The following is a 13,252-nucleotide window of genomic DNA, read 5'->3' on the forward strand; positions in this document are numbered from 1 at the left end:
CAGATGTTGCTGCAGGAGGGAAGGACCCTTCGAGGCTGCTCCTAGTGCAGATGTTGGCTCGGAGGGGCGAGAGGACCCTGGCTCTGGGGCTTATTTTGGGGGAAGCTGTACAGGGTTTGGGGTCGGGTGGTGTCCCTGCTGGTCTTGGCATGGACAAAGGCTGTCCCATGGGCTGTGTCCTCCTCTGAGGTGGGACAGGAGGCTGGTTGGAGAGAGGACAGCCATGCTGATGCTCACCGGTTCCCCACTGGAGGTACTGGTTGGACACGGGTGGGAGCCACAGGGCATTAATACCTGAGCTCTTGCTCATGGGACACGTCCTGGCATGGTGCAACCAGGGGGACCTGGCTTTCTGGGGGGGATCACAGGGCTCCACATGCCCCCAGTGCCCTGTCTTAGCTGGGACAAGGTGCTTGGATCCGTGATGTGGTGGCATGTAGCATGGTGGCTACCAGGGACAGGGACCACCTTGGAGCATCATCTTCCAGCCAAGCCAGATGGTGCATGGGCAAGCCCTGCCTGTGCTCCTGATGTGCCAAGGCAGGGCTTGTCTCCATGCTCTTCTTCCCCATCTGGTCCTCGCTCCCCCAATTTCCTAGCGGGTGGGATGCATGGCACAGCCCAGCCCAGCTTCCGCTGGGGGTGTTGGCCACAGTAGGGCAGGTGAGGCAGGTTATGAGCCTCAGGAAGGATTTGGCCCTTCTAACTTGCGTTTTCACGAGATACCCACCGTCAGCCTGAGGAACCTCATCCTTGCGGGATGACTCCTCCCTCGCCAGCTTGGATGGGGATGTCCAAAGCAGCTTCAAGGGGGGTCCTGTCCTCACCACTGAGCTCCGTGGTCCTCCCAGCATCCTGAAGGACACCAACACCCCATACTGGTTGGGCTGAGGAGGAGGCAAGGCTTGAGAAGACCTTCCTCATCCTGCATCCCTTGCAAATCCAGCTCTCCCATTCCCAGGGGCACTGCTCCCCTCCACAGCTCTGCCCCATGGGGGGAGGAAAGGGGTTTCATAGCAGAGCTGCCTGCCCAGCCTTGCAGAGGACCTGCTCTTGTCCCACTTTTCCTACTGACCCTGAGCATCCCTCATTGGCCATTGCACAAGAGATGCTGATGGTAAGGTGGTCCAGGGTTTGACCCGGTGCCTCCACCCCGCTCAGTCCAGTCTCTCCTGGTCCCAAACACCCTAAATCCCACCAGGAACTCACCAGCTTTTGGATCTTGGGGTCATGGTGCTGTGATTCCCCAGCTGGGTCAGGCTCTATAGCAGATGGAGGTGACCAAGGCTCATGACAGCAAAGGTTTGGAGCCTCTCAAGGCCGTGGCTGGGGGACAGAGGGATGCTGTGCTTTGGGGGTTCCTCATGCAGACCTGCCCCGCTCCCCACTCTGCCATGGGGACGCACTGGGTGGGGTGAGACCCAGGGGGGCTGGGGTGCAAAACCTGCTGGGACCCAACACTGTCTGGTCCCTCTGATGGACCCCACAACCCAACATTCACTGGGGGAACCCCCTGCTGCAGGATGCCACCGATCCCCATATTTACAGGGGTTGAAAAATTCATATCGAAGGGGTGGGAAAAGAAATCTATGGGGACCCCGATGCCTTTGCTTCCCCGCAGGGTTACATGAAGCCGCTGAAGCAGCCGGAGAACTCGCTGTTGTGTGACCCATCGCTGGTGGATGAGATCTTCGACCAGATCCCCGAGCTGCTGGAGCACCACGAGCAGTTCCTGGAGCAGATCCACGACTGCGTGCAGAACTGGCACGAGAAGCAGAAAGTGGGCGACCTCCTCGTGCAGTCGGTAGGTCCTCGCGGGGTGGATTTCCCCCAGGGAACCCAGGCGTGCCCGCTCTCAGGCATGGCCCCAGCAGAAGTTTTGGAGCAGGAGGCAGGGGAGTGATAAAGGACGGGCCAAACACGCCTGAGATGGAGAACAGGAGACGATCTCCAGGCCTGCCGTCTGCTTAGCGTAACGGTGGGGTGTGCGGCGACCGGCTAGGTCTGCAGCTCGGCGTTTCTGTCTCAGGAGCAGAAATGTCAGGGCTGAAAAATCGAGGGGGCGGGCGGCGGGCGAGCCCTCCCCGCGCCAGCCCAGAGCCAGGATTAACCCTTGGGGCAGCTTCTTCCAAGCTTGCCTGGGAGGTCCATGCTGGACCTATCCCCCTTTTCCCCCCTCTTTTCCCCTCCCAGTTCTCCAAGGACGTGCTGGTGAACATCTACTCTGCCTACATCGATAACTTCCTCAACGCCAAGGATGCCGTCAGGATCGCCAAGGAGGCCCGGCCGGCATTCATGAAGTTCCTGGAGGTGGGTCCTGGTTCCTCTCCTCATAGATGCTGGCCAAGGTCCAGAGCCACCTGCAAGACTGCTGGTGTGGCGGGATGGGGGTTAATGGGAGTAAACTGGTAATCTATGGTCAGACTGGGATTTTTCCCCCCACCTTCTTCTTGGTTTTATTGCAAAGAGACCAGGTTGGGATAAACTGGAGTCACTCCAGATGGTATAAAAAAGAGTCACCCTGACCCCAAACGGGTGTTGCTCCAGGTCCTGGGCTGGTGGCACGCCGGGTCCCTGCTGTGTCCCACCTAACGGCCCCATCTTTGTCCCCCACCGGTGTTTTGCAGCAAAGCATGCGGGAGAACAAGGAGAAGCAGGCTCTGTCTGACCTGATGATCAAGCCGGTGCAGAGGATCCCACGATATGAGCTGCTGGTGAAGGTGGGTGAGGGCAGCCGGGTGCAGGCAGGAGGGCATCTGTGCCGTGCCAGGAGCGGGTGAGACCATGGCTGCTCCTCACCTCCACATAACGAGAGCTTTTAAGGGTCTCATGTCTCTCCTAGCCCCTTTTCCCATCCCTTGACCTGAAGGTGGTGTCCCCGGGCATGCACGTGGCTCTGCCTTCCTGGGGATGGTCACCCTGAGGACTGTCACCCTGGTGTCTCCCCCAGCATGTCCCTACAGGTGTGCAGTCCCCTTGCCCTCTGCCTTTCTGCTGGGAGGCTGGACGTTGCAGCACCATTTTGGGACCAGTTGCACTGCCACCCCCTCTGTGCCTCAGTTTCCCCATGCCAGGGTCACTCTCCCTGGCGCTGAGGCTGGTGGGGATGCGCTTTCACAGAATCACAGAACGGTTTGGGTTGGAAGGGACCTTTACAGGTCATCTAGTCCAACCCCCCTGCCATGGGCAGGGACATCTTGCACTAGATCAGGTTGCTCAAAGCCCCGTCCAACCTCACCTTGAACACTTTCAGTGATTAATTTCGGGCATCCGTGCAAGGTAATGATGTGCTCTCAGGAGCTGGTGGCCTCTTTAGAGGTGGCAACGACCAGGCTGGTGGTGGCCAAAGCTCAAGACTTGGTTTCTTTGCAAAACCTTTCCTGCATGGGGCTGGTTTCCATCCCCAGCAGCCAGAGCAGCGCGGTAGGGGCTTTTGCTTGGGGGCGTCATGGCGTCACCGATGCCCAGGCTTTGCCTGTGGTGACATCCCGGCTGTGTCCCCATGGTAGGACCTGCTGAAGCACACGCCAGAGGACCACCCCGACCACCCTTTCCTCATCGACGCCCAGCGCAACATCAAGCAAGTGGCCGAGAGGATCAACAAGGGCATGAAGAGCGCGGAGGAGGTGGAGAGGAACGCCCGGATCGTGCAGGAGATCGAGTCCCACATTGAAGGGATGGAGGACGTACGTACGGGGGTCTTACACGGGGTCAGTCTTTCCTTCTCCCCAAAATGCAACCATTTCTGCTTTTTCTGGGTCACCCCAGACTGGGCCACTTGTTTTCTCCTCCAGGTCCTGCTTTCCCCATCATCACTTGGCCTTGGTGGGCTCCTGGGAGTTTGGGAAGGGGCTGGGGTGCCAGTTCTGAGCCAGGGGGGCCACAGGGGCAGGGACGAAGCCCACGAGGGTCCCCCCCTGGGGCTCCCCGCTCATGAGCCTCCTTGTCCCCACAGCTCCAGGCCCCGCTCCGCAGGTTCCTGCGCCAGGAGATGGTGGTGGAAGTGGTAAGAGCGGGGTGGTGCCTTGTTGCCATCAGGGCCATGGGACCGCACACCAGATGGGGCAGTGGGAGGCTGTGATTGCGGGTCATGGGATGCCTTTGTGCCATGGGAGGCTACAGACGGATGGACGGATGGATGGATGGATGGATGGAAGCTGCATCAGGCAAAGTTCAGATTGGACATTAGGAAAAAGTTCTTCACTGAGAGGATGGTGGGTCACTGGAACAGGGTCCCCAGGGAAGTGGTCACAGCACCAAGCCTGTCAGAGTTCAAGGAGTGTCTGGACAATGCTCCTAGTCATATGGTTTAGTGTTAGGTAGTGCTGCGAGGAGCAGGGAGTGGGACTCGATGATCCTTATGGGTCCTTTCCAACTCGAGGTATTCTATGATTCTATAATTCTATAAGGATGGATGGAAGGATGGACGGAAGGATGGATGGATGGATGGATGGATAGATAGATGGATGGAAAGAACAGACAGAGGGAAGGTGGATGGAAGTTTGGACAGATGGATGGATGGGTGGACAGAAAGATGGATGGATTGATGGATGGATGGATGGATGGATGGATGGATGGAAAGGACAGATGGAAGGTGGATGGAAGGATGGAATGATGGAAGAATGGATGGATGGATGGAAGGATGGAAGGATGGACAGATGGATCGATGACAGATGGATGGGGACAATTTAAAATTCCCCAAATGTGTGGGGGAAGATAAGATGGGTTTGGGAGCAGGCAGGAGGCAGGGAGAGCCCACAGCAGCCCCGGGCCTGGATAGCGGTGGGGGGCTGGAGGTGGAGACCACGGGGGTCCTGGTGAGCCCATGCCTGGTGTTCCCATGGCCCTGGTGCTTCCCCATGAGTGGGACCCTGTGGCTTTGCCTGCACGGCTGTTGCACCCATGTCCCCTTTCACCATCGCGAGGACACGGCCGGTCCCCATGCAGACAGTGGCGTGGGACCCATCCCACCCCGCAGCCTCCCTGTGCCAAGGCAGCGTGTGGGGAAACTGAGGCAGGGACCGCTCCCAGCGCTGGCAGCAGGCAGGGCCGGACGTTAACCCCTTGGTGTCTCCCACCACTCCGCAGAAGGCGGTGGGTGGGAAGAAGGACCGCTCCTTCTTCCTCTTCACGGACCTGCTGGTGTGCACGACGTTGAAGCGCAAGTCAGGCTCCCTCCGCCGCAGCTCCATGAGCCTGTGAGTACCACCTGGGGGGCACCCGACACGATTAACCCACAGCATTAGGGCTGTCCCCACGGGCTGGGCTGTCTTTAGGGTGCTGGGGACGTGGGTGCAGCTCAGCCATCCCCCCCCAACCTCGCAGGTACACGGCGGCCAGCGTGATCGACACTGCCAGCAAGTACAAACTGCTCTGGAAGCTGCCGCTGGAGGACGTGGACATCATCAAAGGTCTGTCACTGCCTGCTGGAGTGTCCCATCCCACCCCAAAACCCATCGCTCACCCTTGGCTGGGGGGGAGCAGGTTCCCCTGCGTGGCGCCGGGGAGGAAGGGGTTAAGACCATGCTTGTGTCCCCACACAGGTGCCTCGCAAGCCACCAACCGGGAGAGCATCCAGAAAAGCATCTGCCGCCTGGATGAAGATCTCAGCACTTTGGGGCAAGTTAGCAAGCTGTCAGAGACCCTCAGCTTCCCCCACCAGGTATGGGGATGGTGGCCCTGGTGCTGTCTCCTGGCTGGACACATTGCCCGTGGGACCACGCGGGATGTCCTCAGTGGGAGAAAAACCTGTGGAAGAGCTGGTGGCCATCAGTGTCCTCAAAGGACCCAGATGCCACCAGCCCTAAAGCCACAAGGGGGGTTGGGGCAGCTTCTGAAGGATGCCTGGGGATGCACAGGATTAGCATCACATGTTGGCCTTGGTACTGTCCCCCGGCCAGACACCTTCCCCAGGGGACTGACTGGGATGTCCGTGGTGGGAAGGAGAGCCTGTGGAAGGGCTGGTGGCCATGAGTGTCCTCTAAGGGCCCAGATGCCACCAGCCCCAAAGCACCAATGGGGTTGGGGCAGCCTCTGAAGGATGCTAGGGGATGGACGGGGGCATCATCAGGCATGTGGCTGGTGGTGGCCCGTCCCTGAGACCTGAAACGTTGTCCCCATCCCCAGAGTCTGGATGACGTGATCAAGGACCTGATGGCCGCCATCCACCGGGAACTGGCAGAGAAGCAATCCTTGTCCTTCAGCATGGCCTTCCCTCCCAACAAGGTGGAGCTCAGCACCACCAAAGCTGACGGCACCGAGTCCTTCATCTTTGAGTTCCCCAACCCCGACGCCCGGCTCAGCTTTGAGCAAGCCTTCGAGGATGCCAAGAAGAAGCTAGGTAACACCAGGGACCGGGGAGGTGGACACAGTGGTGGGCTTGGCATCACGCTCCCGCTTTGGTAGACCCCTTTTCTCCATCACTTCTTCATCCTCCAATTTGATTTTCCCAGCTTCCAGCAAAAACTGCTTGGACCCAGAGTTCCTCAAGGCCATCCCCATCATGAAGACGCGGAGTGGGATGCAGGTACTTGGTGGCTGGGTTCAAGCATCCCACGGGAGCTGCGGTCCTCTCCATCCTGGTGGGCTTGCCGCCAGGTGCCGAGAGCTCCTGCGTCATTCCTGAACGACCCAACTCATCCCATCTTTTGCTCCTTTGCAGTTTTCTTGTGCTTCTCCCAGCCACGGCAGCCCGGAAAGCTCCCACGAAGTTTGGGTTTGCAACAGCGATGGTTACGTGGGGCAGGTTTGTTTGCTCAGCATCCGTAAGGAGCCCACGGTGGAGGCGTGCATCGCCGTCTGCTCCGCCAGGATCCTCTGCATCGCCTCCGTGCCCGGTCTCAAGCGGGCATATAGGTAGGACATTCCCACCGGCACCGCGGAGCCGGCGGGCACAGGGCGATGCTGGAGCTGCTTCTTTCCCCCCTCCCCTCGTCGCGGCAGGGAGCGTGCCGAGCCGGTGGGCAGCCCCTCCTCGGAGCCGATGCCGGCGCAGCCGGAGGATGCGGGGCCGCAGCCGTGCCTGCACATCTCCATCTCGGGTTCGTCGCTGGAGCTCTCGGAGCCAGTCGACGGCAGCAACAGGGAGCTGGTGCCCTTCGATAGCGATGACACGGATGACGAGTCCTCGCCCAGTCCCTCAGGGACGCTGCAGAGCCAAGCCAGCCACTCCACCATCTCCTCCAGCTTCGGCAGTGAGTCCCTGCTTAGCAAAAAACCACTTCTTTGCCCCAAAATCATAGAATCACAGAAGGGTTTGGGTTGGAAGGGACCTTTAAAGGTCATCTAGTCCAACCCCCCTGCCATGAGCAGGGACATCAACCAGATCAGGTTGCTCAGAGCCCCGTCCAACCTGACCTTTAATGCTTCCAGGGACGGGGCACCTACCACCTCTCTGGGCAGTGTTTCACCACCCTCATTGTAAAAAAATTCTTTTTTATATCTAGTCTGAATCTACCTTCTTTTAGTTTGAAACCATCACCCCTTGGCCTATTGCTACAGGTCCTAGGAAAATGACGGGCAGCTCCATTGTTTTGGCCACTCTGCCTTGCGTTCCTCAAGGTGGTAGGGAGGGAATTCCACAGCTGGAGGCTTTTGAACCAAGGAAATCCTGGGAAAAGAGATACTGGGGGCATCAGCCCAGCCCCGTGGTGCTGGGATGGGGCTGGTGGCTTTGGGTAAAACCTGGTGGGTTTGGGGCTCAGCATCCCTACATCCCCTTCACATTGCAAGGGGACGCATGGTCTCTTCCCCATCACTTTGGTGGGTGTTGGGCGGTCCTGGTCTGACCCATTCTTTCCTTCTCCTCCTCCTCCTCTGCAGATGAAGAGATCCCGAGCTGCAAGGAGGCAACGGTGGAGACGACGAGCTCGGAGGAAGAGCAAGAACCCGGCTTCATGCCCATCACCGGCACCTACGGCCAAAACCGGCACGGCGAGAGCCCCACAGACGGGCGAGCCCTGCGCCGCTCCAGCCGCGGCTCCTTCACCCGGGGCAGCCTTGAGGACCTCCTCAGCCTTGACCCTGAAGCCCATCAGAGCTCCATGTGGTTGGGCACCGAGGATGGCTGGTACGTCCCCAGGATGGGGAGACACACACGTGGGGTGGACCCCGATCCCGGGTGAGCCTCAAGCTTTGCTCTTCTCCCACAGCATCCATGTGTACCAGTCCTCGGACAACATCCGTAACAGGAAGAACAGCATGAAGATGCAACATGCCGCTGCCGTCATGTGCATCTTGTAAGCGGGGAAGAAGATTTTCAGCTCTGGGATGTCCACAGTGAGGTGGTTTGGGGTGGCTGAGTGGGGCTTTGTGACCGGTTGTCCAAGAGTTTTTCTCCTCTCAGGTACCTGGATAACCAGGTTTTCGTGTCGTTGGCCAACGGGGAGCTCGTTGTGTACCAGCGGGAGGCAGGTGAGGCCAGATCAGGGCCATCAAAGGGCGCTGGGGGGGTTGAACGCAGCCCCAAAGTGGTGGCTGTGGGGTGGGTGCTTGGGCAGCCCCACAGGGAGGGATGCTCGGGGTGCTGGCGGCTTCCCTGCCTCCGCAGAAAGGGAAGGGACATCCCTCAAGCGATGCTGAAGACCCCAAAATCAGAGCCAGGCGGAGGCATGCATCTTCCTCCTGGTCCCTGCCTGCCGCTGGCATCCCCTGGGGACATGAGCTCATGTCGCCTTTAATGGGGGAACTGGAAATGGGCATCTCCAGCCACCGCATCCCATCGACCGGGTCAAGATGGAGTTTTTTGGGGATGCTTTAACTACCTACCCCACTCCCACCACCCTCACAGGCCGCTTCTGGGACCCCCAAAACTCCAAGTCCCTGTCCCTGGGCTCACCAGGGAGCCCCATCACCAAGATGGTGGCGGTGGCGGGGAAGCTCTGGTGCGGCTGCCAAAACCGGGTCATCGTCCTCAACACCACCACCTTGGCGCAAGAGGTACCGCAGGCGATGGCGGGAGGTCGGGGGGACGGTGATGGGCATCGGCGGCATCATCACTGTGGCTCTGTCACCCTCAGCACACGCTCCAGGTGGGACAGGACAGCGGGCGCAGCGTCACCTGCATGGTGAGCGCGGGGACCGGCGTGTGGGTCGCGCTGCAGAGCAGCGCCCAGGTCCGGCTTTACCACGCCACCAGCTACGAGCAGTTGGCCGAAGCGGATATCACCCCCCCGGTACACAAGATGCTCGCCGGTAAGTCCCACCAGTGGCAGGTCTCCGGTGGGTGCCCGTCGCTGTCTCCAGTGGGTACCTGTGCTCATCATCTAAATGCGATGCCCCGCAGCATCCAGTGCTGGGAAATTTATTATTTCCTGCATCCCGACCACCTTCGGGGAAGGAAACCCGACTTGTCACGCTCATGGGGTTTGTCCTCGGTGTCACGCAGCTGCGTAATCCCACGGGGAAATAGGGCAGCCCCTGGGCAGAGGGGTAATCCCGTGCCCAAGCAGGGCATCCCCTGGGCATCGGCATAATCCTACAGGTAATAGGGAATCGCCTGGGTGGCTTCATAATCCCGCGGGGAAATGGGGCAGCCCCCGGGCAGCTGCGTAATCCCGCATGGAAATAGGGAAACCCCTGGGCATCTGCATAATCCCACGGGGTAACAGGGAATCCCCTGGATGGCTTCATAATTCCATGTGGGAATAGGGCAGCCCCCGGGTAACTGCATAATCCCCCCAAGAAAATCAGGCAGCCCAATCTGGCAGCACCCAAGGGTGCCTTATACCAGCCAGGGGGGTTGTGGGGTCCCTTCCCCGCATCCCACGTCCCCCAGATACCCCTGGGAACGGAGACCGGTGGCATCGGCGGGGTTCACAGCCCCGTGCCAGGCAGGGAGGGACGCTGACGGCTGGGATGCTCGACAGGCTCGGATGCCATTATCCGGCAGCACAAGGCCGCCTGCCTGCGGATCACGGCTCTCCTGGTGTGCAAGGACTTGCTGTGGATCGGGACCAGCGCCGGCGTGGTGCTGACCCTCGCCGTCTCGGCCAAGGCGGCCCCCGCGTTGGTGGGGCTCTCCCAGGGTCACACTGGCCACGTCCGCTTCCTCACCGCCATCGAGCTGCCTGATGGCTTCGACGTCCTCTTCCCATTGCCCAGGGAGACGGGTAGGTGGGATGATTGGGGGGGGCCCTATCCTGCCCCGCTCCGGGGGGAGTGGATGTTTTTTATGGAGCCGGGAATGCTGTCCAGCTGGCGGATAACTGGGAGTAGCCTTGAAATGTGGTCATCAGAGTCCCCGCTCCATCCTGGCCGTGTTAAAATCCAGGGAGAAAAATTGGGGGGGGGGGGGGAGGGGGCGGAATTGGGTGCTAAACGGCCACCCCAGGGCTTGGGGGATTGCTCGAGTGACCCCAAATTTCCCTGGGAGACCCTAATTCCCATGGGGAAGAGCCACCGGAAAGCCATGTGCTGAGGCTCACCCAGCCCAGCACTGAGGTCATGGTAGGATGGGGAGAAGGCGGCGATGCACGGGGTGGGGAGGAGGTGGTAATTTGGGTGGGAGGGGCTAATAGGGGTGGGAGGAGCTAATTAAGGGTGGGTGGGGCTACTTGGGGATAGGAGGAGTTTTTTGGGGGGCCAAGATGTTGTGCCTGGGAAAGTGGTGGTGATGTTCGGAGGGTGCTGGTGGGAGGATGCTGGTGGGCTGATGTTGGGATGGTGGTGGGAGGATGCTGGTGGAAGGATGATGCTGGGATGGTGCTGGTGGGATGCTGGTAGGATGATGCTGGCAGAATGATACTGGTGGGATGGTGCTGCTGGGATGATGCTGGTGGGATGATGCTGGTAGGATGATGCTGGCTGGGTGGTGCTGGTGGGATGATACTGGTGGGATGATGGTGGGATGCTGCTGGTGGGATGCTGGTGGGATGATGCCGGTAGGATGGTGCTGGTGGGATAGTGCTGGTGGGATGCTGCTGGGATGATGCTCATAGGATGATGCCGGTGGGACGGTGCAGGTAGGATGGTGCTGGTGGGATGGTGCCGGTGGGATGGTGCTGGTGGGAGGATGCTGGGATGGTGCTGGTGGGATGCTGGTGGGATGACACTGGTGGGATGCTGGTGGGATGACACTGGTGGGACGTTGCTGGGATGATGGGGAACGGGGGAGCTGCGGGGTGCCACCCGACAGCACGTTGGGGTTCTGCGCTTGGCAGGGGCCGAGAAGCCGAGCGAGGCAGAGAAACGAGACCCATCGCGCCCCCGCGTCCCCGCCCTCGCCCTCTCCAAACCCAAGATGCTGGTGATCAGCGGAGGGGACGGCTACGAGGATTTCCGCCTGACCAGCAGCAGCGAGACAGTGGGCCGGGACGACAGCACCAACCACCTCCTCCTCTGGAGAGCGTGAATGGCCGCGGCCCCCCCCGGGGCCATCCCAGCGAGGAATGGGGGTGCTGCCCCCCCTACATGCAGAGGGGGGGGTCCCGACCCCCCTCCCCGCCACCCCCCGCCCCAGCGCCTCTCATCTCCAACCCGGCTGCTCTCTGTGTGCTCGGGGTTGGGGGGGATGAGCTCCGGTCCCCCCGCCGTCCCCCCGGCCACCGCACCGGACTGGGTGGGGGGGGACACACACCGCTTTTCGGGGCGTGGAGAAGGTGGGGAGGGGGGGGGACGCGTTCGCTTGGGAAGGCGCTAACGAAGGAGGAAGGCGTTTAACGAGCATCCCTGGGGACGGCCGGAGGATGCCGTACAGCCAGGAACCTGCCTTGCTCTCCGGTTTTGTGTGTGCCTGCTTTGGGGTGCAGGGGGGGGTCGCAGCGCTGTCACCCCCCCCCCCTTCCCCCGGGACCCCCCGGTCACGCCGCGGGACCACCCCAGGGACAATACACCCGCGGTGTCCCCCTCGCCCCGGGCCTCCTGCTAACCCGCTCGCTCCATCGCCAGCACCCAGATAGCTCTGTTTGTTTGTTCGTTTGTTTTAAATATATATATATTATATATATATAAACATCCTTATTTATTTGGGGGGGGGGTTGGGGGGGGTCAGGCGCATCGTCACGTCGCTGCCAGTCCCTCTGCTCCGGAGTCGTGCCATTAAAACCTTCCCGGTTCATCACCCCGAGGCAGAGCTGGACCCCACTGATGGAGCTGGACCCCGCAGGGATGCTGGTGGGGGGGGGGGGAGCCGATGGAGGGGAGGAGGGGAAAATTGGGGGATCCCCCCCCCCAATCTCTGTGATTCCCATGGGGAGTGGGATGAAGCCGCTGCTGCCGTTGGAAACATCTTCTGGATGAGAACAAGCATCTTCTTCGCAGTCCCCTGCCAGGCCCCAGGGATGTCCCCCCACCCCTAAACTGGGTTGACGGCGGTCGGGACCCTAAAAACGAGACTTTCCGGGACCAACCCCCCCCTTTTCCCTTTTTTCCCCCCATTTTCCTGCTTTTACCCTGGGGTCCGGGCGAGGCCGGTGCTGGCAGACCTGGACACCCTGTTGTCCCCATGGGAGAGGTGACAACCCCGGTGGCAGGGATAAACCGGGGTGTCCCGGTCCCCGCGCAGCCTGGTGAGTGACGGGGATGCTGCCCTCCCCCGTCCGTCTGTCCATCCGGGGGGTGTGGGGGGGTTAGAATTGGGATGATGAGGTCATTTTGGGAAGGGGGTGGGGGTTTTGGTCACCTGGGGGGGGTCTTTGTCATTAAAGGTCACCCGTGTCAACAAAGCCAGCGTGGTCTCGTCCTTGGTCTCGAGGGGGGACACGGGGCGAGGAGGGGAGCAGCCGGGGGGGACCCCCCCCCCCTTGACATCCCCGGGGACGTCGCCCGGTGGTGGCGGCTGCGACGAAGACCCCGATGGGAGGAAGAAACCCTTTCCACTGCTGGGGTGCAGTTATTCCCTCCCACATAAACCCAAGGGGGACGTCCCCAGTGCTCGTGTCCTTGTGCCACGGAGCATCGGGATGTGTCCCATTCCCTGGGTGTCCCCCAGGGACAATGGACGGACAAACAGCCGGAACGGGGGACACCCCTCCTGGGGACCACGTCACCCCGCCAGCCCCCGGGGAGGGTACGGGGGGAGAGCCAGGCCCGGCCACAACGGGGGTGTCCCCAGCGCGGGAAAACCGTCCCCTGGGGAAGGGGACGAAGCCGAGATGGGGTGTGCTGTAGGGCGCGTAGGAAAGCGGGGTGCAGCACCCATGGGTGCCCCCCGCCAGCCCATATGGGGCAAAAAAATCCTTATTTCTTTAAAAAATTTCCCGCTCCGTAGGGAAAAATCCCACCGCCCTCTTAGTTTTCCCGTTTTCCCCCCAAA

General features: G+C 60.7%; 1 protein-coding gene across 1 annotated transcript in view; it reads left to right on the plus strand.

Moving 5' to 3' along the window:
* The window catches only part of ARHGEF17 (Rho guanine nucleotide exchange factor 17), a 37,026-nt gene extending 25,084 nt beyond the window's left edge, over positions 1 to 11,942 (plus strand). The window contains exons 3-21 of the mRNA XM_075491309.1: positions 1,622 to 1,804; positions 2,194 to 2,310; positions 2,628 to 2,720; positions 3,510 to 3,686; positions 3,956 to 4,006; positions 5,089 to 5,198; positions 5,326 to 5,411; positions 5,544 to 5,662; positions 6,127 to 6,340; positions 6,453 to 6,526; positions 6,662 to 6,855; positions 6,943 to 7,193; positions 7,822 to 8,068; positions 8,151 to 8,237; positions 8,345 to 8,412; positions 8,789 to 8,937; positions 9,018 to 9,192; positions 9,867 to 10,109; positions 11,160 to 11,942. Of these exons, the coding sequence (XP_075347424.1) occupies positions 1,622 to 1,804; positions 2,194 to 2,310; positions 2,628 to 2,720; positions 3,510 to 3,686; positions 3,956 to 4,006; positions 5,089 to 5,198; positions 5,326 to 5,411; positions 5,544 to 5,662; positions 6,127 to 6,340; positions 6,453 to 6,526; positions 6,662 to 6,855; positions 6,943 to 7,193; positions 7,822 to 8,068; positions 8,151 to 8,237; positions 8,345 to 8,412; positions 8,789 to 8,937; positions 9,018 to 9,192; positions 9,867 to 10,109; positions 11,160 to 11,350 (2,829 nt within the window). The 3' untranslated portion in view covers positions 11,351 to 11,942. The remainder of the gene's footprint in view (positions 1 to 1,621; positions 1,805 to 2,193; positions 2,311 to 2,627; positions 2,721 to 3,509; positions 3,687 to 3,955; positions 4,007 to 5,088; positions 5,199 to 5,325; positions 5,412 to 5,543; positions 5,663 to 6,126; positions 6,341 to 6,452; positions 6,527 to 6,661; positions 6,856 to 6,942; positions 7,194 to 7,821; positions 8,069 to 8,150; positions 8,238 to 8,344; positions 8,413 to 8,788; positions 8,938 to 9,017; positions 9,193 to 9,866; positions 10,110 to 11,159) is intronic.
* The last annotated feature ends 1,310 nt before the right edge of the window (positions 11,943 to 13,252 follow it).

The sequence above is a fragment of the Mycteria americana genome, chromosome 1 (genome assembly GCF_035582795.1).
Source record: "Mycteria americana isolate JAX WOST 10 ecotype Jacksonville Zoo and Gardens chromosome 1, USCA_MyAme_1.0, whole genome shotgun sequence".
In the NCBI taxonomy this organism is placed as follows: domain Eukaryota; kingdom Metazoa; phylum Chordata; class Aves; order Ciconiiformes; family Ciconiidae; genus Mycteria; species Mycteria americana.